The 27,146-nt window shown below is 43.3% G+C and overlaps 1 protein-coding gene across 5 annotated transcripts in view; it reads right to left on the bottom strand.

Moving 5' to 3' along the window:
• KLHL13 (kelch like family member 13) overlaps positions 1 to 27,146 on the bottom strand; it is a 77,863-nt gene that overhangs the window by 40,571 nt on the left and 10,146 nt on the right. For 2 of the 5 annotated variants that reach the window (XM_054996932.1, XM_054996937.1), the window contains exons 2-3: positions 24,375 to 24,433; positions 19,562 to 19,633 (exon numbers count right to left, since the gene is read on the bottom strand). The exons of 1 other annotated variant lie outside the window; for it this stretch is intronic. In XM_054996932.1, coding sequence (XP_054852907.1) covers positions 19,562 to 19,633; positions 24,375 to 24,394 — 92 coding nt within the window. In that variant the 5' untranslated portion in view covers positions 24,395 to 24,433. The remainder of the gene's footprint in view (positions 1 to 19,561; positions 19,634 to 24,374; positions 24,434 to 27,146) is intronic. 2 more of the 5 variants (XM_054996935.1, XM_054996934.1) reach the window with 2 other exon arrangements.

The following is a 27,146-nucleotide window of genomic DNA, read 5'->3' as shown; positions in this document are numbered from 1 at the left end:
GAAAAGCCTAGGTTAATAATTTCACTCTGTGAGTGATTCTGTGATGTGATTCTGTCATGCAGCAGGACAACAGACTAGATGGTCTCTCATCTTCCTTTCAGCCTTGTGATCCTCAACAGAAATGAAAGCCTTCAATGTATCAGCTCAAACAGCTGCTGGCTCATCTTTCTCCTAGGAAATACCAGGAACAGATGGTGGGCTGCATTTTCTACATGGCACTACATCCTTCTACCATTCTCTCCCTCCCTCCCCCAGTATGAACCAGCGATGCAGACAGAACAGTACAGCACTGGCCCAGACATTTGTCATCTGCAAAGGGAAAAGAAATTTTTCAGAAGTGATCTGCAGACATTGGTGCCAAACTGATCCACAGGTTTTCTCTACTATCTAACAGCTGAAGTCTTAGAGATCAAGGATCAATAATCACTGACTCTCGTAGTAAGAGTGAATGAGGCAGGCAGAAAGAGAATCCATCCACAATTTGAACCAGGAATGCCCAGTTTTCTACAGTTCATGGAGATCACACTTAGCACTGTTTGCAGACACCCCTTGATTGTCTACATGGCAAAGCATGGGATGCCCAGAAAGAGCAGGACGGGGGTTTAAAATCCATAAGCACCCTGTACCTTAGCAGCCAGCTTGCCTCACTTGACCTCTGTGTGATGGACTGACAGCACAGCAATCAGACTGCCCGTATAAAATGTTTTAAAATGGTTTTATCACTTGTGGCTGAGCCTCCCATTTCAGTAAGTTAAAGATGATCTGCAGCACTAGAAGATCCCCTTGCTAGAATCTTTACCCTCTGCAGTGACCCAAAACAACTACACCTGTGCCCTGCTGTGTTTTAGCTGCCTTACCGTTCCACCCTGTGCTCTTGGGAACTAACTGCCTGCATTTTCTTCCTAAGCCTGTCAAGAGAATTTAAACAGAACTAAAAAATGCCTGTACAATTTGAAACTAATTTCAAATTTTAAAATTCTTCAGCATTTCTGAACATGGCAAGCTTATATCTGAGCCCCAGCAAAAAGGCTTGCTTTAACATCTGGGGAAACACCGTGCAAACAGCTTGAATGCCACGCTCATCAAAGGCATGAAACCTACGTGTGATCTTCACTTAAGAAGAGGAGCATGGTCTCAAGGCACAAGGGGAGAACTAAGCTGTAGATTTTGCTTCACATTCAGGGTCACTGAGCGCTTTATAGAAATTAGCACACAAGGAATTCCGTCCCTTTCTCATCTCATCTATTATTTATCCATCTTCACAGATGCAGGGGCTGGGGGAAAGCAGCTAGAAGTCGTATGCCAATTTAAGCTACTCCCAATCATGTCAGGGTGCAAAGAGTCGAATCCTTCTGTTTCACTTCCAAAGAATGCCACCACATCTATGCATGCACAGGCCGTATTCGCTCCTCCCACCACCCCTGTACAGACTTTACGCAGGCCAAAGTAAGAAAAGTGTGCCCCCTCGGGGGGGGGGGGAATCACAAGTTACCACTGAAGCCTAGCAGAAGTATTACCAGGTAAACATGAATTGCCAAAATAGCTCAATACATAGGCTCAATACATATAACAACTGAAGATTTAGGTGTCAGCTGTTCTTCCTGGAAAGTTATTAATACTACTCAAGATTACAAGAACAAAAGACACAAGCTAAGTTAGATTCAATGTATACTTTCTAGAATTTAGCAAATCATAATTCGTTTCTGTTCAGTGTTCTAGGATACTCATCTCAAGCTAAAGTTAAATAGCAAACACTCAACTCAATTCAGCTCAGTTCCTAAACCATACACAAACAAACAATTTAGAGTCACCTTTGGTTTTCTTCGGCAGGGGGGATATGAAAAAACACCTTCTCACTTGTTTGAGCTCTTCAGTTCCCTCCCACCCAGGTTACTGGCTTGTTCATCTTTCCAGATTATTTGGAAAGTTCACTGTAGTACCAAGCTGTCCCCAAACTGTACAAAGCCCCAGAAGAGGCTGCTGAGCATACAGGCAAAAAACAAAAGCACGGTTAGTTCTCAGTACAGGGATTCTGTGCTTCTGCATAGCAAGCAAACTGACAAAAACACCCAGTCCAAGGCCACTGTTTACTAGACCAGTGTGAACTACTAGGGAAAATGCCAATCCCTCTGTAGACACAACAGTCCCACAGGCAAAAATTCCATTCATGAGAACAAGCCTGGACACATTCCTCCAGATCAGAACTTGCTAAAACTATTGCACAGCTCAATAATCAAGAAGCAGATGCAGTGCACTGTCAATGCATGGGAGGACTCATCACCAGAGGACCAACCAAAGCATGAAACATTCAGAACCTGCAACAAGCTTTCTCTAAATGCCGTTGTGCTGAGTTCAGGAACAATGGATAGCATAACACTGTTGAAGCTGGGGGCGGGGGGAGGAGGGCGAACAACATGGTCAGAAGACAGACTACAGAAAGAGCCACTTGCTTTATCTATCTATCTATCTATCTATCTATCTATCTATCTATCTATCTATCTATCTATCTATCTATCTATCTATCTATCTATCTATCGTCTGCCTTTCTCACTGAGATTCAAGGTGGATTATACAGTACGAGACTAGTATAATCAGTATCAAGTACATTTCAAAACAGTATCAAGGACATTTCATAAACAATACCGTAGGGTAAATAGATACACGTTTAAAAGACATAGTATTAGCAAGAATTCAAAACATAGAAAAAATACTCAAGCAGAACATAATCAATTCTAGGACTAACATTAGACAACATAGAGCACTGGTGGTACATAGGAGTACATATTTAAAGCAGCAGATAATATGTAAGGCAATAAAGTGATGAAGTCTCTGGTCCCTAACTCATTAGCGAAGCATCTTCCCTACAATACAGCCCTCCCATTTGAGTAAAAAGCTTGAAGAAGTCTTGATTCAAACTCTTTCCTCTGCACACTTTAGGCCAGTTCTGATGTCACCTTAGCTATTTCCTCTCCTACCAAAAGGGAGCCTCAATTTCAAAGCCACCTCAGTCATATAATTGAGAAGATGGTTGTAAGGTCAAGGTGGGTTTGAGTTCTCAATATAAAGTCGAAGCAGAAATCAAAGCATTCTGTTCAGGAATTAAGCAAGAAACACAATATTCAGGCCTTCCAAGGGGGAAGGGAGGCTGCTTTAATTTAGCTAGCTAGCCTCTGGTAACCAAGCTTTAAACTTCACATTTTGAAATATCCTTTTGTTTCATCTTATCAAGTCAGTAGGAGTTAATTGGGTGACAAAGTGAGGTGAAGCAGAGCCACGGGACAGCTCCCTGCACATTGACAAATTTCAATAGCAAGGATTGCTGTCACATATGGTGGCACCCAGGGGGCAATGTTTGTTAAACTTGGAAGTTTTATTATTGGTTTTTTAGGTAGAAAGTTCAGAAAATTAGGAAATGTTCACTCAAAATCCGTAATGCCACCTTCTGGCAACTAAGTGAACAGATTAACAGAATGGGCTTAAGTTTAGTGTTCATAACTCCCATTTTATGGGCAGGCTGCAACATGCAGCAGAGCTATAAAAGAAGAACTTGAAAGCAAAATCTGAATTAATTTTTTAAAAAACATTTGACCTAGTGCATGTTAATCCGAATTACTCTTTTCAAGATTCTGTTGTTCAAGAAAATGTACAGGCAACACAATATAGGTATCTTGGCCCAGGGGTTAGTTTGGGGTGGGAGTGACAAACAAGGATCCTATCCCCCTCTGTAACAGGAATGGAAATGGCGGGACCTCAGGTTTTGGAACAAGGTAGTCAAGATATCCATCCAAGGGGTTTCTTTCCAGCTAGTAAAGATTTTATTTATTTGTAACCAGTTTTTCTCCCCAAAGGAAATCCAGAGCATTGTTCTCCTCCATTTTATCCTCACACCCACCACCCTATGATATAAGTTAGGTTGGGAGGGTGTGATCAAGGCCACCCAGCAATTTTGCATAGCAGAGTGGGGACTTAAACTGGCTTTGAATTTTAGTCCAGCATCCTAACAGTATACCACTCTGGGTCTCCGAAAAGGATCCCTTTGCACAGAACTCCTCAGCTGTGCAAAACAGGAGACTAAAATAGAAATCTTAACAACAGCAAAACGCGAACGCACACACCGAGCATGCACATTAGCCTTCCACTTTCCTCGAAGGACCTCGGCCATCTCAAATTTAACTATGGGGGAGAAATACATACCCTTCAAACATGCAACTTCAACATGTTGAAAGCAATAATTAAAGTTATTTTAAAAAACCAAGGGATCACATCTCGCAGGCAACCATCTCTCAGGCTCCCCTTTCCTCAGAAACTACTCATTTTGCTTCTACACAGCCAAGCAGCAACTCCTCTTCCCAAAATCGCTTGGGGTGATGTTATCCAATCAACAGGAAAGACAGAGCCCTCAAGATCTGAACATCAATCTGGCAGGTAAATGAAAGAGTAGGTGGCAAATTAAAAAGGGTAATTATCCCCAGCCTTTGCAGAGCACTAACTGGGACTACAAGGGGTGGGGTTCTCTGGGCTTGGTTTTGCAGAAAAAATCCATTCTTCAAGCCAGGGTTGGGGACTGGCGTGGAGACCAGAAGTAGAGATAACAGCCAACGGGGAAGTTCTGCTACAGGATTTTTTCCTTTTAAAATTTTTCTTTATTTAAACTATAAAGTATACACCATAACACAATAAACAATAAACATAGAGAATAAGAAAAAACAATTCTAAACATGACACACTGACAATAACTATATCTATATAAGTTCTGCTACAGGATTTTAAGGCTCTGTTTGATTATTAAACAAACCAGTAGAAGCCTCCCTTCACAAAAACACTGGGCAGCACGCCGTCTGCTTGCAACGACCCTTGCCCAATGCCCATTCCACGGGTCTCTTTCACAAACATGCCTCACACACGTTTCTCTCATCATCTTTCATCATCTTTCATCAAGTGGTCACTTTCTTTATTAAAACTGAGCTTAAGAGGGAACTGCGCTTCAGAAAAAAGATATACAACTTTCCTTCAAGAGGCATTTTCAGCTATGCAGTAAGTTCATTTTCACGCAGTTAACCACGGCAAGACAGGCAATCAGTTAAACGGATTAAAAAAATTAACTGGCCAATAGTCTTATGAGAAGTGCGCCAAGTTTTCACAACCACTGAAATGCTTCTAGAATTAGCTGGACAGTTATTCTTTGGGTAAGTAACTATATACGAAGTATAGGGTACAGGGGGGTTGATCACTCTGTACAGAAGTGGGAAGAAGAGCTACTAGTCTGAAAAAGCCAGAAAGACCCTTCCTAATCAATTCTCTCCATACAAACAGGTTTGCTTCCAATGTAAAAAGAAATCCTGCCCTTTCTGAGAACTAGCACACGGAGGGGACAGTTTCCTGGATTCTCTAGCTGAATTTCCGCTCTTGTTATTGAGAAAACCATAGCCTGGTGGTAGGAAACAAAGTTAACAATAAACATCAGGTGGTGACACATTGGAGAGGAGAAGATCCTCCCATCTCTGTTTCTTTTTTTAAATTTTATTTTATTTAAGAAATAGAAAAGAACAATAGGAGTGCATAGAACCTTATACAGAAAGCTATGAATAAATCTAACGGATTATGTATGCTGTGAAATACATTGGATAATAATAATACACTGCAGTACCTACAAAATATAAGTAAATTACATGAACTATTTTTTCACACCCCTTCCTCAATTTCAAGCAGATCGGCCCCTTGGATACTCACCGTGAAGGGTCCTTCTCCTCTGAGGTAAGGAGGACATCCTGGGTGTTTCCACTGTCCAATCAGGGAGGCAGGAAAGTTGATCTTTCTTCCACTTCCTGGCTGTATGTGGGAACACCCCCTGTGCTTCCAGTTCCGGAGGTATCCCCACAGCAGTCATCGTGCCAGACACTATACAAGGTAAATATCCCTGAAACGAGAGGGACTTCAAACAAAGAAACTGTCAAAGGGCTATGATTAACCAAGACCCTTTATAACTAGTAACTGTTATAACAAGAGAATAATTTCAGAGAATAAAGGTCGTTAGTGCAGCGGTAGAAGGAAAAACAGTATTAGACAGAGGACGAAGAGCTCGGGAGGGCAGGATGTCCTCCTTACCTCAGAGGAGAAGGACCCTTCAAGGTGAGTATCCAAGGGGCCGTTCTTCCTCTGAGTCGGAGGACATCCTGGGTGCTCCCAAAGCAGTCTCTTCAGGATTCGGGTGGGAGATGCTCTTCGTCCTCCACGACATGTTGCAGGATTCTTCTACCAAACGCTGCATCCGCTGACGAGTAGGTGTGTAACTGATAATGTCTAATAAAGGTCGACACAGATGACCAGGTGGCCACCCTGCAGACTTCTTCTATGGAGGCGTTCCATCTCAGGGCTGCGTTAGCGGCTGTACACCTGGTGGAGTGGGCTGTAATGCCTGATGGGACTTCCATCTTGAAAGCCTTGTACGCCTCGCTGATACAGGTCCTGATGCTGTATGCGATGGAAGATGAAGACGTTCTCTGTCCTATTCTTGGTGCAGCAATATTAACAAATAGTGAATCCGTCTTACGAATCTGTTCCGTCCTAATAATGTATGCCTTGAGTGTTCTGCGTACGTCCAAGGTGTGCCACTCTCTTTCCCTCAGATGCTTAGGATCCGGACAGAAGGAGGGAAGAACGATCTCTTGCGTATGATGAAATCGTGTATACGCCTTGGGGAGGAAGGAAGGGTCCATCCTGAGGACCACTTTCTCTTTATGAAATATGCACAGATCTGGTCTAACAGACAATGCGCTCAGCTCGGAGATTCGACGTGCCGAAGTAATGGCCACTAGGAATACAGCTTTTAATCTCAGCCACCTGAGAGAGATGTCTCGCACGGGCTCAAAAGGCGGTTTGGTAAGGGCCTTGAGAACGATGTGTAAGTGCCAGGTCGGAAAACGATGCACCGTAGGTGGGTTTAGTAAGGTGGCTCCCCGAAGGAATTTCTTAACGTGAGGATGAGTGGATAGCGGACATGACTCAAATCTTGGGAGTACAGTGCTGATCGCCACAATCTGCTTCTTTAGGGTAGGTGGCTTCAGACCTCTGTCCAGTCCTTCCTGCAGGAACCCCAAGACGTCACGTATGGACGGGGACATCGGGTCAATCTTCTTACGTTTTCCCCATCATACGAAGGCCTTCCACGAGGAATTATAGATCCTATTTGTAGATCTCTTTCTTGCTGCTAGCATCATCTCAACAACGCACCACGCAACAAAAGAAGCACGCCCCAGGCGGAATAAACCAAAGGCAATTTTACAAATTCCTACAATTATAGTGCATAATACAAAAGTACAAGGAACATTAGATATCAGCAATTACAAAGTCCAGTAAACTCACAGTACTGCTGCTCACAGCAGCTATAGCCAATATAGTCCCCGATTGTATAAGTGCTTGTACGTTCACATAAGGAGGGCGGTAGCCCTGGTAGGCGTTCGTAACAGCCGTGGACCGACAAGCTGTCCCAATCCGACGCTTGTAGAAGCCGCTGTGAGGTGAGCAAAAATAAACAACTAAGGCAAAAATCACAAATTTAACCTCCCAAGAACAAATCCAACATATCCGGATATGTTGGATTTGTTCTTGGGAGGTTAAATTTGTGATTTATGATATATTATGGCCTGATGAAAGACTTAATTAAGTCTGAAACGAGAAAAAGAAAACGATCTGGCCGGCTTACGTTCGTTGCCTCAGTTATCCGTTCCCGCTTACCTCACAGCGGTTTTCACCAGTGTCGGACTGGGACGGCTTGCTTTTTGCCTTAGTTGTTTATTTTTGCTCACCTCACAGCGGCTTCTACAAGCGTCGGATTGGGACAGCTTGTCAGTCCACGGCTGTTACGAACGCCTACCAGGGCTACCGCCCTCCTTATGTGAACGTACAAGCACTTATACAATTGGGGACTATATTGGCTATAGCTGCTGTAAGCAGCAGTACTGTGAGTTTACTGGACTTTGTAATTGCTGATATCTAATGTTCCTTGTACTTTTGTATTATGCACTATAATTGTAGGAATTTGTAAAATTGCCTTTGGTTTATTCCGCCTGGGGCGTGCTTCTTTTGTTGCGTGGTGCGTTGTTGAATTACTGTGAAGCTTTCTATCCCCCGGTTTCAATCTGCTAGCATCATCTCCACAATACTCGCTGGATATCCTATTCTAAGTAGAGACCACCTCTCAACCTCCATCTGGTCAAGGACCACCATTCTGGGTGAGGATGCCAGAATGGTCCCTGTTGTAGCAGATCCGGACGTACTGGTAAGTGGAGTGGCGAATGGATCGACAGCGACAGGAGAGTCGAGAACCAGGGTCTCCTGGGCCAGTAAGGAGCCACTAGGATTACTGTTGCTGCTTGCTCCTGGATCCTTCGCAGTAACCTTGGTAGAACCGGAAGGGGAGGAAATGCATACAGCAGGCCCTCGGGCTATTGTGATGTCATGGCATCCGTGCCCTCCGCCTCCGGGTGAAGGTATCTAGAGAAAAACCTCGGTACTTGATGATTCTGAGGTGATGCAAAGAGATCCACCGCCGGAGTGCCAAGGTGGTCTGTCAGCAGTCTGAACATCTCCCTGTTGAGAGACCATTCCCCCGGGTGTAGAGACTCTCGGCTCAGCCAATCTGCTTCCACGTTGTCCACTCCCCTGATGTGTTCCGCCTGCAGGGATAGAAGATTGTCCTCCGCCCAGCTGATAATCTTGTGTGCTTCCTTCTGAAAATGGGATGATTTGGAACCTCCTTGCCTGTTGATGTATGCTTTGGCTGCCACGTTGTCCGTGTGAATGAGAACATGCTGGAGAAACAGATGGTTCTTGAAGTGAATGAGAGCCAGACGGATTGCCCTCAACTCTAAGACATTGATGGGTAGCCTCCGTTCTGTCGTAGACCACCGGCCCTGTCCGGGTAGACCATCCAGCGACGCTCCCCAACCTGAGAGGCTTGCATCCGTGAACAACTGTATGGGCTGGGGAGTCAAGAAACCCTTGCCTTGTCTGAGGTTGGAATCGATGGTCCACCAACGTAGGCTGTTCTTGACCCACAAGGGTACTTGTATCTTGATGGGTCTTTTTTGAGCTATCTGGTGTTGGTAGGGCCGCAGTAGAGCCTGTAGCGACCTGGTATGAAAGCATCCCCAGAAAATAGCTTCTGAGTTGGCCACGAGCAGACCTAGCACTTTGGTTAGCTCCATGATGCAGGACTGGTGTTGTCTGATGACGGCCATCGCTCGTTGTTTGGTCTTCTTGATCTTCTCCTCTGGAAGAAAGAAGGAGCACTTTCGCGTGTCGATAACCAGTCCCAGGTGTTCCAGACTTTGAGACGGTTCTAGGGAACACTTGGACCTGTTGATCAGGAAGCCATGCTGTTCTAGTACCTGTATTGTCAGGAGAGTGTCCTTGATCGACTGTTCTCGGGAGCTGGACCATATTAGAATGTCGTTGGTGAGGTGGAGCAATGGGCACGTGAAGATAAGCCTCCATCAGGTCCACGGATGTCAGGTACTCTCCCCGTCTCAACGCCTCCGCGATGGACCGCAGGGTCTCCATCCTGAAGTGACGAAGTTTGATGAACCGGTTCACGAACTTCAAATCCAGGATGGATCTCCAGTCTCCATTCCTTTTGGGGATGGTGAAAAAGATGGAGTACACCCCGGTTCCTATCTGGTGTTGAGGTACCAGCTCCACGGCTTTGATGTCCAACAGGTGATGTACTGCTTGGATTGTGATCGCTCTTCTGCTCGGGTCTTTCTTGAGTGGAGAAATGAGGAAGCGCTCCGGTGGAAGAGAGTAGAATTCGATTGAGTAGCCAACTGATACCACCTCCATAGCCCAGGCATCCGCCCAAGAATCCTTCCATTGTTGGCGAAACAGAAGTAGTCTCCCTCCCACCGGGGCCACTCTCGAGTCAGGGCTTCTGACCCCTGACCCCAGGGAAGGGGAAAACTTTGGACTTCTCCTCTGATCTAGGGAAGAACTCTCTACTCCCCTTGGGTCTGTTCCCGGAGTCCCTAGGAGAGGCCTCTTCCTCCCCCCTGGATGGCTCTTGGAGCTCGAGGGCAGACAGAGTCTTTGCAAGAAGGTATTGATACTCCTCTGCCTGGAGCAACCTGTTTGAGTGTTCAGTGTTAGAAGACTCCTCATCCTGCTCTTCCTCAGAAAGGAAGTCCCCGCCATCAGATTCCTCACTAGGGGAAGGGATCTCCTCTATCCAGCCCCTTCCCCCCATAGTGGCATTGGACTGAGTCTTTCTAGCTGCCTTGGTGGGCCAAGGCGTTGTAGAGCTGGATCTCCCTTGGGAATCCTGACATCCCCTGAAGCAGGAAGGCTGGAAAGGCTGGAGTTCTTCAGACTTCCATAAGGCCAGGATCTCTTCTCTCATAGTGTGGCGTAAAAAACCCATCACTTCTGGGGGCATAGATAAATAGGCGGCACTTACTTGGGCGTCCTGGGTATCTGTCTCACGATTTTTTCCCATTTCTCCCGCTGGGAGGTTGGGAAGCGCGTTGGTCGGCTTAGGCGGGAAAACGCTAGCCGCGCTGTCGTTTGCCGCCAAAAGGAAGCTCCCTCCGTCGCTGTTGTTCGGAGGCTCTTGCTGCTTGGTTGAAGAGCTTCCTCTGCTGGAGATGGGCCCGTTTCTTTGAGGGCTGATCTTCGCTGGGAGCCATCTTCTCGCTGGGGAGCCGCTCAGCCTCACAAGGTGAGCCGGCGCCGGCTGAGCACACCCCCGGCATCGGTAAGACAGCTCCTGGGGGGTGGCTCGCCCTCTCCATAAAGCTCTCCTCCGAGTCTGACGAGGCTGCAGATGCCATCCTGGATCTTCAGTCTCCGATCTTCTCCTTGACTGTCCCCTCAGTAGAGGTAAAGGAGAAGGAGTGTAGAAATGAAGAAGTAGTAGTAGTTAAGGGGAAGAAAGAAAGAAAGAAAGAAAGAAAGAAAGAAAGAAAGAAAGAAAGAAAGAAAGAAAGAAAGAAAGAAAGAAAGAAAGAAAGAAAGAAAGAAAGAAAGAAAGAAAGAAGAGAGAAAGAAAGAAAGAAAGAAAGAAAGAAAGAAAGAAAGAAAAAAGAAAGAAAGAAAGAAAGAAAGAAAGAAAGAAAGAAAGAAAGAAAGAAAGAAAGAAAGAAAGAAAGAAAAGAAAGAAAGAAAAGAAAGAAAGAAAGAAAGAAAGAAAGAAAGAAAGAAATGGAAGGTATAGGATAGAAAAATTCAGAAAGGCAGTGCAGCTAGCCTAAGGTAAACTGCTCTCCCTGGAGGCAGGAAAGGAACTGGAACTGGAAGCACAGGGGGTGTTTCCACATACAGCCAGGAAGTGGACGAAAGATCAACTTTCCTGCCCTCCCTGATTGGACAGTGGAAACACCCAGGATGTCCTCCGACTCAGAGGGAGAAAGTCCAACGCAATACAGATTATACTTCCACCTATTGTTGAGGATCCCACATGAATGAAACTATAAACATCTATATGGTTAATCCATTAGAAATCATAATTAAAAGGACATAATAAGGACAATATATGCAAATATCAAAACAAAAAAGAAAAAAAGGAATAGACAAACTTAACAGTTACTCTAGGCAATCATATAAGTAACCAAATATATAGACTACTATAAAAGAAGTTTCCCCCTCTGTCAGCAATAAGATAATTCATTTTATTTGGTTATTTAACTTGTAATTAATAAACTAGTCTAGTCTTCAGTAAGAGAACTATTATGTATTTAATATACTAATCCATTAGCATTCTGGATTGGTCTCCCAGTTCCCTCATTACGTTCCCAAAAGTTAAACAAGGCACAGGTAAATCTCTCAGTGCAACAGGCTTCATCAGGAGAAGCCATCCAAAGTGCTATTATAAAATTATATTATCATTATCGTTATCATTATCATTATCTAAAGAGTTAAGTTATAGAGTTGAAACTAAAACTTTGTCTACACAAACACCTATATCTCATACTTTCTGGGCAATCTGATCAAAACCCTATTTTTGCATTCCTCTGTACGCAAGCCCTCAACTGTTCTCTATTTGCAACTTGCATTACTCCTCAATCTACAAACTGCTAAATCCACCAAAGTCAATGAGCTTAGAGGGTTGTGTAACTCCACTGTTCGACAGCACTCCTAAGCACAGTTAACAGAGAAGAAGTCCCACTAAGTTTATTGAGACTTCTCTGCAAAACATACTTCAGTCTGTAGCATCAGCCACCTTTTAAGTTCAGCCATAAACACTAACACGTGGTTTAGGAAGTTTGATTATGCTTGGCTGCAATACCTAAATTGCCAAACCATAGTTATGCCATAGTTACGCTCCACTTCCAGAGACCACTGTAACTAAAGAAGGGAAGTGCGGCACAGAAGGACAAAAAACCAAAGCAGGTGAGCAGCTGTGGTTTTGAAACTCAAAGCAGGAAACTCTAAACTAGGGTTTAAGACAAGTCACAGTGTGGCACGATGCCTAAAACCAACTCTCAGGCATTTGCCAAAACTCCACCCCAGCAGTCATTGCATTATTTCCCTTCTTAAAACACACCAAGCTGGTGCAGACACCAAACTACCCATTTTGTTAATGCTGCAATCTCTTGCCTTCAGATCTATAAAAACTGGCTTCAGCCAAAATAGTGAACCAAGCAGACAGACATTCCAAATGAGATCTTAAATTAAAATGCTTTTGAAAGTATCTGAGGATAAAAGATTCTTAACAGATACTCTGCAGATACTGATATTAAGAAGGGAAGAAAAAAGAACGACAACAACCTTCTTTCACTGGCCAATTTGTTTATGGGGCTGGGGAGGGGGAGAGAAGAAATGACAGTGCAGGGTGCATCCAGTTCTGTCTTTCAGATACAGCCTCACACATGACTGGGGTGCGGTAAAACGATCTCCCTCAGGCCTTTTTTTTTTAACATGCAGAATGAGGGACTGACTGACCTGGCCCAGAGTTCAAGCTGCTAGGCCACAACAAGGAGCCGACCTCTCCCAGCTTATCCACTCATGCGCTTTCACATGTTGGGTCTACTCTTCTCTGCCACCAGCTGGCCATTAATAGAATTGCAGCCTGAGAGCTATCAGACTCTTTTAAAAAAAAATAGTATCCCTCTTCAATTCAGCCACAGTGATGGTAGGGAAAGCATTGGAGATATTTTGTTAGAAATATTACCAACTAAGTACAAGCTTTCTGCTTCTCTCTTATACTTTGATAAACATGAACCAAGCATGAGGCTTTTTCGTAAAGACCAATGCACTTTAGTTTCAGGGGTGGGGGGATATTTTACCTCAAAGAATATATGTAACAATGGATACAAGAGTAAATGCATAGATTTGAACAGCAAAAGACTACAACATCCCAGCAAAGGAAGAAATAAATTTGGTGTAAATGAAATCCATTTTCCCTTGATGAAAACTTGCATTTCAGATGTTAAAGAGAAATCTCTTAACAATTTTTAAGGTTTGAAGTTCAGGCATTTTCTCCATCTGGCACGTATCTTCTGTAATGCATGTCTCCTCAAGACTTCCTATAGCATTATTTTATTTGTTTACCTTATTTCCCATCTGTCTTTCTCACTGAGATTCAAGGCAGATTACATGGTGTAAAATACACTTAGCATAAGATCTAATAAGCAATGCAATAGGACTATAATTACAAAAATTAGAAAAAGTACAAAAATATCAAACATGCTGTATAGGAAATGGAATTACAAAAGTAGAAAGCAATGCAGTAACAGATAATATACACAGCAAATAGGTCATATACGGGCAGAAACCTACAAGGATTTGCCGGGGGGGGGGGGGGCTGTTCGTTCTCCCTTTTCTGACCAACCACAATAAAAATTAAAATAAAGATCCTGGAGTCCTTTTTAAATTGAAGCAAAACAGATGGTTTAATTAAACCGGTGGATGAGCCCTTTCTTTTACACAGAAGTAGACGGTCTCCTCGTGTGCAAAGCTCATCAAAATTACAATAGAAGTGCAAAGCAATTAATACCTTCAGGTAATTATAATAATATTACAATATTCTAATATTTGTTATCTTATTGGCTCGTAAGGTATCTAGGGTCAGTTCTGATTTGAAGATGCAATTCTGGGTCGGCCCCTCTACTTGGGGGGAATTCCAATTCTTGCAGCTTCTTATCTTGACCTCATTTTGGAAGGACACCTTCCACCCTTTTGCCCACTTCCTTTTGCCACTGTTACCTTCGACGGCGCCATGAAGTCTCAATCTGGCAGCCTTGGGGCCTTCAGATAACTGAAGTCCATGGGCAGAAAGGAATGTTTCCCCCATTTCTGCCCTTTCCCCCAGTTTTTTTTCTGCAGCCTTAAGGGAGATAATGCCACAGGTGGCCCAAACCAGCTTGCTGCAACAAATCAGTTTTCTACAAAAGGTTCTCTAATACTGATTCCTATTGGAATCTTATAGAATAATGTAACATATGTGTAATATTCTTATAAGTGCAGCTCTACAAGCAATATATTTATTTTTTAGTCCTCAGTTCTTACAAGGTTCAGCATACATTCTTCTCAGATCTTCTTGTTTCAAGTGTCATATTCTTACAGGTTGCATTACAAATACTACATTGGCTCCTGAGCATAGAAAAAGTGCAAGGCATGTAATACTGAAAAGGCACAGAAGTAGTATATAAAAAGTATATAAAATCCCTTTTCTTCAAATCTATATCCATCAAGGGGTGGGGGGAATCTCATTTTTCCCTCCTTCACAACTGAAAATACATATCTATGGGCATCTTACCCATAAGGTAGTATCTTCAGAAGGCCTTACTAAGATGACAAAGCTCTCATAGCAGAGCATAGCGGGCGGGGGGGGGGGGGGTTCTGTAAATATGAGGGTCCAAAGCCATGAACAGCTTTGTACACAATAACTAGTCCCTTGACCCAAACCCAGTAAAACTGATAGGTAACCAATGGAGTGACTACACAATTGGTGTGATATGCATACTACACCTAGCTCTCTAAAGTAACCAGGCTGCAGCACTGGAAACCAACTGGACTTTCCAAGTTATCTTTAAGCGCAGACCCATGTGATTCACAATAGTCTAGCCTCAAGATAACCACAGCATAGTTCCACATAGACAGATCAGCTGAATCAAGTTTTACCTTGGATTAGGTAAAACTGAAAGAATGCCTTTTTTGGAGCTGCATTTGCTAGCTTCTCCAGCAATAAAGCTGCATCCAATCTAACCCCAATCTAGCTGAAGGACATTATGAGAAGCACAATGTCCTTCAGCCTTCCCAATCAACACTACCTGATGTCAGGATTTAGTGTCAACATGTTTATCCGTAGCCATTAAACCACAGCAGTAAGGCACCAGTTCACAATCTCTACAGCCTCACCACACAATTTGGATAAAGAGATATAGAGCTGGACATACCGACATCAACCTACTCCAAAAGCACAAATGATTTCCCCAAAGGGCTTTACACAGAAATTGAATAGCATGGGGGATAGAAATTGAATAGCATGGGGGATAGGACTCAGCTTTGATGAACTCCACAAGGCAGGTCCCACACCTATGACAACTTGACGCCAACAGCAGCCTTCTGTGTCCTGCCCATAAGAAATTATTTAAACCAATTCAAAGCACATCCTTTAATCCCTACTTTTACCTGTAAACATCTCAGCAATATGTATGAAAGGCTGATGATAGATCCAACAGGAGCAACAAGTAGATATGGTCCTTGTCTACATTTAGACAGATCAACCACTAAAGCCACCTCCATCCCATTGCCAGACCTGAAACAAGACTGAAAAAGGCCCAGAGCAGCTGAGTATGCAGGAAGACCGGAACTTGGTCTGCAGTCACTCTTTCAATCACCTTGACCACAAAGGGCAAATTAGAGACAGGTAATAAGATGGCTACATCATTTTCCTGTTGTGAGTAGTTTTGAAAGTAGTGAGGCTGATCACCACCTCTTTGAGTGGACAAGGGAAGGCACCCTGAGTCACTGATTGGTTTAAGATGTTCATACCACAGTGGTGGTAGCTGTCCCTGATGTTTGACAGCTACCACCACCCCTCCCTGGCCTCCAGTGCAGGGTTGGCGAAGGGACAGACAACCAGGAGGAGTTAACTGAGGTAGACACACCACCTCATTTTCTTCCAAACAAGTCTCAATAATACAAGCTAAATCAATTTCTCCTCCTCCTGCAACCAAGTCAGGAGAGTAGTTTTGTTTCTCACTGATTTGGAGTTGCACAATATTAAAGATGAAGGAGAAGAAACAGGATCCTTCAGCATTATCTCAGGGGAGGACTGAGGATAGGATAAGCAGCAAACACTTTTATCTATCACCAGCCATCTTTGAAAACACTCATGCTGGCTCCAATCTGCAATGAAATAAACTGTTCATCAAACATCCTACATCACATAAAGCTACTACCAGAACTTCTCCCCCCTCTGCTACCAACCACAGAGAAGCCATAAAGCAGTCCAGGGCTAACACTGTCCAATTGTCCATAAGGCTTTGTTATAATTTATTACAGGTCAGTGCGTTACCCAAATATGTTGTCTCCTTGCAAACTGGGGGGAATTAGCATACAAGGAGAAGCAGCAAGAGGGGGTAACAAGTGAGATTCTTCCATCAATGTATTTGAGGATCGTTCCTCTAGAGAACTCTTTAATAAACAGGCGGACGTTCAAGAGGAATGGTTTTATTGAAGGGGTAGCAAAAGCAAACACATGGGAAATAGCACACAACATACACACACAGAGCTAACTAAAAAACAGGGAGGAAACTGGAGAGTACAGGGTCAGGTAACATTTGCCAGTCTAGAAGGCAGGAGGGATGTGTGAGACAGTAGCTTTGAGTGACTAGGAAAGAGAGGCTCAGACATGCACCCAAGGGTGGGTGTCGGATCCAAGAACACTCACACAGAACAATGGCGGAGGGTAGCCAATTATACCGTGGAATGTGCGTACCCTGGGGCAGGATGTGTCTTCTGCCCCAAAACAATAACTTAATGACCTGTCTCCGGAAGAAAGATAATAAAACTGGGAAAGGTTTGATTAAGCTTTCCTGGGTGTTACTAAAGGTAGAAAGGTGCTTGATGACCCGCAATGGCGGGACACGTGGGGCTTATCAGATCCCTGGTTAGCACAGACTGAAGAGAGGATAAGGGCAAGAGCAGGAGATTGTGGAGATGATTGATTCAGGAACTCCTGGAAGACCCTATTGTCTTAAGCTCTTTGCACCTCTCCAGGGAGTGCGGGCCTGATAGCCATTCTCGACTATGACTCACATGTCAGTAATTTTCCAACTCCTGGCCATGGGTTGGCAGCCATTTCCCTACCCTCATCGAGCAGTGTTTCTGATATATCCATATTTATAAGCTTCCCTCTTAGCATGAAGATCAGAGTCGACTGCTAACAAGTGCTGCTCCAAGGTTCTAGGAATAAAACTAGTGTCTCTATCCTTCCCATACTGATGGAGCTGGTCTGCATGTTCAAGAATGGTTTCCCCCAAAGCCTCTCACAAGAATAGCAGCATCCCTCTTAAAGAGCCCCCCTTCATCTATGTTCCTACCACCCTCTTCCATATAAGCAAAGGTGGGGGGGGCCTTAAAATCATTTGGGCCTCATTTCCCTAGGCAGCCAGGCCTGCATCTTCTTCCCTTTTTCAGCTGAGTTGACTCCATTACCACACTAATTGTTTTAGTGTCCACTTCTTCAGCTTGGAAAAATTTGCTCCCTCTTTTGACCAGATTAGTAGAAAATGAGAGAGACACAAAATGAGACAGCTTGACTCAATAAAAGGAAGCCATGTCCTCCAATTTGCAAGATCTGGGCAAGTCTATTAATGACAGGATGTTTGGGAGGTCTTTCATTCATAGGGTTGCCGTAAGTCGAAAGCAACCTGACAGCATATAGCATACAATACACACAACCCACACACCAAAAACAACCGCCACCCCCCTGGATTAAAACTAGCAGAGAAGCACCAGGCAAAACTCAAAGGAAGTTTCTCACACTATAAATATCACAGATCTTGCTATGTCATTTGATAAGTCACCACTACATATGAGCTGGTTGATATTACAATGCAAATAAAAAGCCTGACAAGCTAACAAGATATTTGCTACTAGAATGCTTAAGAATAGGCAATTTAAAATCTTAACACAGCATGAACTTGAACTTCTCTTCCCCAACACATTTTTTTTAAGTCTTATATGTAGAAGTTTGTTAACTGCTGACTTTCTCAAACTCAACAAAAGGGTCACCAGCTACACCTTTGCCTTGTACTGAAATGGCGCCTGCAGAAATGAAGCCGTGCCACACGTCTCCCAATTGCAATCTAGCAAGTGTCTATAACAAATAGCGTGAAATACAATTTGTCAGGAGCAATGTGTTCAAGTAAACAATATAAAAAAAAGAAAAAAAGTAAAACAATATATTCAAATGACCAGGAATTCCTCAAGTAGTTAATGCCATACTTTAGGACAAGGCAATTTTTACCCAAGTAAGGGAAGGTAGGGACGCACATGCCCACACCCCAGAGCCATGGGACTACAAAGGCTTTTCGGCAATGAATAATGTAGTTAGAAGCCACTTTCTGATCAAAGGACCTGAAGTCAAAGCTGCAAGAATCTAAAGGGCCTGAGAGCTATGAGTAAGAAGAATGCAAGAATTCTTCTTAAGAGTAAGAAGAATATGATGAAACATATGAAGCTGTTTGGAAGGTTTTAACCATTTTATATGAATGGTAGGTGGCCTGTAATTTAAGGGACAACGTTGCCTTGAGTAACCAACAAGTAAGAACTCCATCACAGACAAGAGGGTTGGTGGGTCCATGGCGTGGCTCCCAATGAGTCCACCAACATTACTGATATTAAATATTTTGCTAACACTCACTTGGATGTAGCAGCAGAAAGAGGTTCAAGGGATGGGAACATAACCGTCATCCCCTCCTGACCAATAAGCTATGACCATGGGACTCAGTTCTGACTCCAAAGTGTTTCCTTTCAATCGGCTCATCAAGTTTCACATCCTGTTTTAAGACCAAACCACCTTTAACAAGCATTGTCCATATTGCATGCGATTTGGCAGGAACATAGACTTCATGCTGAAAATGCCAACAAGTCAGTCAAAATGTATCTGCGGTGCACAGCACAGATCCCAAAGAGCCTCTGTCCCTCCATACCGAACATCTCTGTGCACCAGAGGTCAACAACAAATTGGAGGTCATCAAAAGCCATTAATAGCCTACTGGAACCCGCGTGCATTGGGAAGCCAATTTCCACAAGATACTGCAGCCTAGAAATCAATGTCCAGCTGTCTGGGACTTGCCCAAACCAAGTTCCCACTGACAATTGTACAGAGGCCTGCTAGACCACATCACATCTGATCTCATTACTTTTGGGAACAAGACTGAGCGCCCTAACAAGCCAACAAGTATCTCAAGCCATAGTTTGTTGCACTTTAAAACAAGAACGTTATTAAAGCTCTTGGAATGTATGTTCCCCCAAAGAAAGACTAGGAGCAAGCAAATGCTGGCAATCAAACAACAGTGTTAATGTTTTGCAGCAAAAAACCCAAACACACACATACCTGTCATGAAGCACAGCTGACACCTCCCTTCTGAGCACAGAATGATCCATGCCGTCAATGTTAGTAACTCCCCTGTTGACCAAAGGACATAAGACTTTAATGTTCTGATTTTTAGAAAGGAAACGTGGTACTCTAATGTACCATGTCATCCTAACATACCATGTGAGTGATGTTCATAGGGGCGGGTGGGGGGATTATTGATGAAATTGCACTGCCAGCCACATAGGAACACCATCCATTGTTTAGTTGGGAAAATGAAGCTTTTGTTTCTAGACAAGGAAGTCCTGGACAATGGGCTCGTTCTTCACCAGAGAGTGGCAGGGTCAAGTCCCACACAGTGCTGCCAGACCACTCCTTTTTTGGTTAAATGTGCATTTCAAATAGCCTTCTGCTCTCAAGTGGGTCTGGATGCAAAGAACAGCAAACATAGCAAACGCTCCATCTGCCTTGAAAGGGCATGCTAAGATCATTTTAGGAACAAAAATCCCGCCTTTAAAAAAGAAAGAAAAAGGTCTTCACAGAATAAGGATGTCAGGCAAAGAGTCAAGACTCGAAATCAGAAAATGTCATTCTTCACAAGGGACGGCTCCCTGGGCTGCACTCTCCTTCTCCTAAAATCCACCCGATAAAGCAGCTTAAGGACCTTTGATCAAGTTTCCTTTCAGCTGCCAAAGCAGACCTGTGGCGACCCTGGAGATACTGCTGGCTTCTTTATTAAAAAGAGCTTTGTATACAAGGCTCTTCCACCTTCCTGCTAAACAGTGTGTGTGTTGCTTACTCTTCCTTGTATTCCACAACTACCACACTGTTCACTGCCTTGCTACAGGTAGGTTCTGCACACAATTTGGAAGGACTGAAGCTAGATTCTGTTCCGGGGTAGGACTGAGTATGTTTGTGCTGACCTGAAGCCACGTTTCACGTTTCTGTGAGTAAACATCTTTCTTGCAAACAGAGCCAAAGCTCAAAAGTGAAATAAAAGAGGCAGCGCTAGTTTCCACATTTTGCTCTCCTCCTCCCAAAAAATCCAGCAAAGCATCTACAAAAGAAGCCGGACGTAAAAATCTATCCCCAGTCCCTGGGGTCTTCAGAAAACACTGTAAAGACAACACACCTCCAGCCAGCAGAGATCAGATTCCAACAAAAGGAGTATCAAAGAACACAGATCTTAGCAAAGGGAAAGCTTGTGTTTCTCCTCCTTCAATCACAGGGAACTCACCCAGGATTTAACGTGCTCGTTTGATTCATATATGCAGAGGAGAACATTAATCTCTACTTTGAGGGGGGGGGGCACCTAAACGATATGCAACACAACGGATTAAATTACTGCAAGTATAGGAGCCAGAAAAGGAGCCCACACAGAACAGAAGACTATAGCAGGGCCTGGACAACTGCCCTACCCAATCTCTCTGTCTCTTATATAAAAAAAACCTCAATTCTGACATCAGATGCTTTCTTAATTCTGTCTGTAAATACCGGCAGATGTAAATATGCACACTTCAAAATGTTCCCTTACCACCCCGATCTGCCGCATCTGTTCTGAACGGTTAAAAAGAGTTCAGTGGTCAGAAACTGCCCATGCCAAACCTCACCACAAGCCATATGGGACCATCAGACAGTTCTGACAAGACAGAAAGACTCATGCTTACATGGAGCATAAAGATGAACTCATTTCTATGCTGACACCATTTATGACTGAGTTGGCACTTCCCAGAAGCATATGCACATAAACATATGCAAATATATATATAAATATATATATATTTATAACATACGCAAACATATGCAAATATATATATTAAATTCCTATTTAGCAACAAGTGATATTTTGTATCTCGCTGTTTTTCGTATGGTCAAATGCATTTGCTATATGGAAACGTACGCTATTTACCAAGACATACATTCTTGAAAAAAAATGTTTCAGCTCAACTTACACAAAACACTTGACAAAGAGCCCGATATAAAATCTGTCGGAAAATAAAACACCAAACCTTTGCTTTCTTTTAGCAGAAAACGTTCTAAATTATGCAGAGCAACCAGCTGCACAAGTGCGGTTTTAGAACTACGCCCCCCCCCAGCAAATTACCTACAGAGCAAAAACACAACTGAGATTTGCTGAAGCTCTCCGTGCCCCCTCCCTTATTAAAAGCAGAGGGGTGCCAAGTGCCATAATCAGGACAGAGAGCAGAAGCAGGGCGTAAGAACTCTCCGGCAGGCCCCCACTTTTGACTTTCCTGCAAACGAGATTTGTTGCATGCTCTGGAAGCAGAACTCTGTATTTCATGGCAACTCCAGAAGCCGTAAGTGTAAAAAGGCTTCATGCTTCAAGGGAAAAGAAATATCAGGAAGCTTTAAACAAGCACAAAGAAGGAAAGAGGACACTTTCTCCCCTGCACTTGGAACCCTGTAAGCTCAAAACTGCTTGACAAACCCAGCTGCTACACAGCAATTTGCATTTGGTCTGGCATGACACACTCTTCCAGTGCAGAGCTAAAAAGGGATTATTTCATTGTCTAAGCACAAAGGCATCTGTACCCGAAATGATCTGGGCTTTTAAGTGCGTCTCACAGTCACAGACCTTACCCTGTGAACTAGTTCCATGAGGGAATAACCAAACCAAGCATTTGATCTGCTTCAACAAGTGTTAGATGGCAGACAGGCTATGAAAACTGACCCAGCTGATAATAAATGAAAAGCAGTAGAGCAGGGAGTTGCAAACAGTTTAGACAATTGAAGTGCAGTCCTAGTCAGAGTTACACCCTTCTAAGCCCACTGACTTCAGAGGGTTTAGATGGGTATAACAGTTGAAAATTCTACTGTTAGTAGAGAGTAAGATCCATTGAATACAGTTCCAGAGGAGTTAGCCGTGTTAGTCTTTAGTAGCAAAACAGTAAAGAGTCCAGTAGCACCTTTAAGACGAACCAACTTTATTGTAGCATAAGCTTTTGAGAGCCACAGCTCTCTTCATCAGATGCATGCATCTGACTAAGAGAGCTGTGGCTCTCAAAAGCTTATGCTACAATAAAGCTGGTTCGTCTTAAAGATGCTACTGGACTCTTTACTATATTGAATACAGTATGACTTCTGAAAAACATATTGCTCTGCAAAACCAACATGGCAAAGAAAAGGAAACTTTTGCAGGCCTTTATTAAGGAGTTGGGACACCTTTCCTATGAGGAAAGGCTTAGGTACTTTTCAATTTAGAAAAGAGATGACTGGGAGGGAGGGGGACATTATAAAGGTTTATAAAATCATGTATGGGGTAGAGAAAGTGGCTTGTTTTTTCTCCCTCTCTTATAATACTAAGACTTGGAGACTCTCTGGATAAGCCACAGGCTACAGGACAGATGAAAGGAAACCTTTACCCAACAAGTAACTAAATTGTGGAATTCACTGCCCTAGTGAGGGGCTAGATGGTCACAAGCATAGATGGCTTTAAGAGGGAATTAGAGAGATTCATGGTGGATAGATCCATTAATGGTTACTATCCACGGTGACTAAAGTAACCCACTGTACACCAAAGCTAGGAAGTAGCATTGGGGAAGGTCGCTGTGTGAAACAGTATGCCAGACTACATGGATCACAGGTCTGATCTAGTAGGGGCCTGCTTATGCTCTTATTTTTCTGTAGAATGATTTCCATTTCTAAAGAGTGGTTGTTCCATAACAGTAACAACAATGAATGGATGTCATTGCCAATAAAACCACAAATACAAGCCAGAATAAAAACGTTGTGAATTCACCTGATTTGCTGTGCAGACCAAATCAAATCAGAACTAACTGTACAGCTGCTTATTTATGTCTCTTCTCACATGGGGGAAATGACATTGTAATTAAGTATCTGATATAGAACGAACAAGTTATCCTACAGAGTAACAGTGAAATCAAGATGCCTCAACAGCCTCCATGGAAGAGACTTAAATTCTGCAGAAATAAATAAATGGACAACTGTGTCCATGGCCATTCATGCACAGTTCTTTGGGGGTATTAAAATTACAGTACAATTCTATGAAGAGTTACTCTAGTGCAAGTCCACTGAAGATGATGGGCTTTAATTGGAGTATATCTGCACAGGACTGCACTGTTAGTATCTCGACTGTTTTCAGCGCATTCATTTTTTCCTTATTATTAAATTTAAACAGTGCAAGAGAAATGTATGCTAATATTCTCTTCAAATTTTACAAGTATTTTCCAATAAAAATAATAGCCACATAAAGCTTTGAATATAACCTTTAAACCACACTTAATTTGTTTTGGTCCCTAATCAAATGTTTCTTTTCCAAGTATTTGTTACTGTTGGGACATAAAATTAACAAGCTGTACTTTTAAGCATTTGTTTACTAAATACAAGTCCAAATAAACATGCTACATCAAGTCACACTCCATTTTAAGGGCATCTTTTCCCAGAAAACCAACATAACAAAGTCATCCAATGGCTCCCACTCATTATACATTTTTGAAGCTTCCATTTTTGCTAAGAAAGCTGCTTTCCTTACTACCTAAAGCTAGTACATGCAAATGTAGAGGGCCTTGGATGGTATCTTCCACCACAGAGCTGCTGCACAGATCTGAACATATCAGAAGGGGCTCAGTCCCCATAAGCAAATCTGAAGCATCCAACATTCTACTCCACCTCCACCTTGAAAGGTATTGTGTCAGCCACCCCTTCAGATCCACTGCTTCCCTCGACCAAATCCAAGCTTATCATGCTGTTAGTTTACAATCAAGAACCCAGGAGCAAAGATCAGTAGTTCCACTTCATTTCTATCCCTACTCAGTGACTGTTTTTGTGTAACACACAATCTCTAGTTACTCACAAAGTGTCTCTCCACATCATCTCCGGCACACTGATATGCCTCCGTTGCCGCTTACACACCTGCAAGTTAAGCAAAACAAAAAACAAAAACTGAGACAAACTCTCAGGGAGAGGAAGGTGACATTTTGACAGAGTCTGGCAAGCCACAGCTAGCTATACATTAATAACTTGGTATCAGAATCAGGGCAAATGCTTCATGTTCTTCTCATACGGTGATTCTTTGCAGCCTCTTCTTAGGGTAGACAGGGAGATTTGGAGGGGGGGTATGAAGGAAGACAATCTAGGTCGCCTTTTGTCAAATGCAAGAGTATGCTCAGAGCAGTCACCCTGGTTTCCATTCTATTCATGCATAAAACTTCCTTCCAATAGCAACCAGTGCCTTAATTCCTGATGTCTTAAAGACAGGACCAGAGTCAATCATTTTTAAATGCACCAAGAAAGTAGAAACTGAAATGTTCACTCAGAAAGCGTAGTATACTGCAAAGTAGATTTGCATCTGAAGCAGCGAGCTCGGACTCAGGAACACTCAGGCCGGAACTGATTTTGTTAGTCTTCAAAGTGCCACCAGACTTCCGCTTTATTTTGTAAATCAGGTGGCCAGTCCAAGAAGTCTGGCAAGCTTTTTTACTATGTGGAAACTCAAAGCAAAGCATGCTTAGCAGTGAGGTCCCACACACTGGAACAGTCTCTTCCGCAGGTATTGATGAGTGTGGCCCCACATCCAATTCTTCACCAAGCCAAGACAATGTCCTGCCTGTGATTCTTGAGGGAAAGTTTGACATTGTTGAATACCCAAGAGTTCGGTCCAAATGATCACAAATGAGAAAAGGCTCATGGGACTCCCCTTACAGCTGCACACCAATGACCCTCTTAAGTTCTGCTCTGAGGGAGCAAGTGAACTTCACAAATAGCATGGGGGGCATTGGCAAAAAAATTCATCCTTCCTCTGCCAGAAAAAAAAAATTATGCCAGCAGAACAACATCTTTGGACCCAACCCCAAGAGTCTATTGCTTTCCCACAATAATGCCATCATATTCAAGCAGCAGATGGAAGGGGGATGTTACCAAAAGCTTTCTTAGACAAGAATGGGGAACAACCAGGCAAGTCCTGAGCTGTTCCCATGTGAACCAGCTGGACCCACAGCTAGAGAGCCGGCTCTCAAGTGACCCCTCCCCCTCAAGCCACCAACTCTCAGGTTATTCATAAGGCTACTTCCAATGTGGGGAGGAGTGCGGGCAGGTGGGCTAGTCCCATTTGTGGTTTTCTCTGCAAGGCTCAGCAGAGCAGAAGCCAACACAGCCCAGCTGGCAAGCATGCCAGTCACACCCAGCTTGAATTTAACAAGGTTTAAGCAAACAGTTCAGCTCCCAACAAGTTGCTACAGCAGAGAGGAGAGGCAAGAAGAAACGGGTCTGAACAGTTTTATTCTGTGAACTTAATCTCTAGCCAACCCCTTCTCTGAAATAATTAAACTCTGGCTAACTGCAGGCGCTTTGACAAAATGAGACAAGCTGGTGGGATGAACCATGCAGCATCTACCAGTAGCTCATAGGCAGAGCTCGCCTCAGTGACTTCTAGGCAGTCAAATTAGCGCTGCCACCATTTACACAATTTTTAATTTACTGATCACATACTACCAGGAAAAAATGACTTGAACAGGACTCTAGGACAGCACCAAGTAGTTAAGTTTGGTAAGGAAACCTGTTCTTCAGACATGGCCAGTTTCTAGATCTCGCCACATGAGAATTCTACTTCTTATCTCAACTAGATCAGCAGGCTGTAAACCACGGTCTGGAAAACTGGCTATGGCCATTTTGCATTCCACAGTTTCCACCTGTTCCATTTTTTGGCCTGGTTGATAGGCTTCAGCATTGTTCCCACCTGAACTAATGTACCCAAAAAGAACACATTCAACGCTCTCTGGAAGCTGTGAGCAAGAAGGGAAGATTGGTCTTGGCAGACAAGCATTCCTAAGAGACAGCTTGACTACTATGACCATTCTCCTTCCTGAGGGACCTCTGACAGTCTTCAGGGAAACTCCAGGATTCACTGTACAAACACTGCCATGAAAAAGGAACAAACTTTCAAAACCATGCTCAAGAACCAAAGCACGTCTTCCCACCATCAGTAAAGTTCTGATCATTCTCCTTGGTGCAGAGATTTATCTAGAATCCCTTCTGGTGAACTGGCTCTATTTTCCAGCCTTTGCCAGATGTATGGTAATATAGCGACAGGGTGCACAGTTACACCATTCACAAAAAAACATTCAGGTTGATCTCTGCCGAGCAGATACTACCAAAAATAAAGTCACTATAGAAAACAGAAACACAGTCTTTCATAAGCAAATGATCAAGAAATTCACATTAACATGCAAAGCTACACATTTATTTTTGAGTCTTTTATCTAAGCTTCTCAGCTATCTTCACACCAGCAACAGAGGATTAATAGTAAGTATTGCTGTACTGCTCAATACTTTACCATTCCCAGAAGCTCATTGTAATACGGATGCACTGAAGAGAACCACACAGAAGGGGAGGGAGAGGAGATATTGCCACCAAGACCTGTAAGCTGCAGTTTAAAGAGCTCCAGGGTACATTTCCATTGAAGCTGACTATTGATTCCTGCTGCTATGTAAACTGGATCTCCACTTGGAAGAGAGAAATGGAACCCATCTTTTAGCCTGAAGCAGGCTTCAATAGACATGGTGTATTTATGAATTACTTCTGTGTTTCTTCCACAATGATCTTGAAGGGTTGTTAGGTAGATAGGCAA

The sequence above is a fragment of the Eublepharis macularius genome, chromosome 13, assembly GCF_028583425.1.
Source record: "Eublepharis macularius isolate TG4126 chromosome 13, MPM_Emac_v1.0, whole genome shotgun sequence".
Lineage (NCBI taxonomy): Eukaryota > Metazoa > Chordata > Lepidosauria > Squamata > Eublepharidae > Eublepharis > Eublepharis macularius.
Note: the sequence above shows the minus strand (reverse complement) of the source record. Positions and strands in the feature narration are given on the sequence as shown.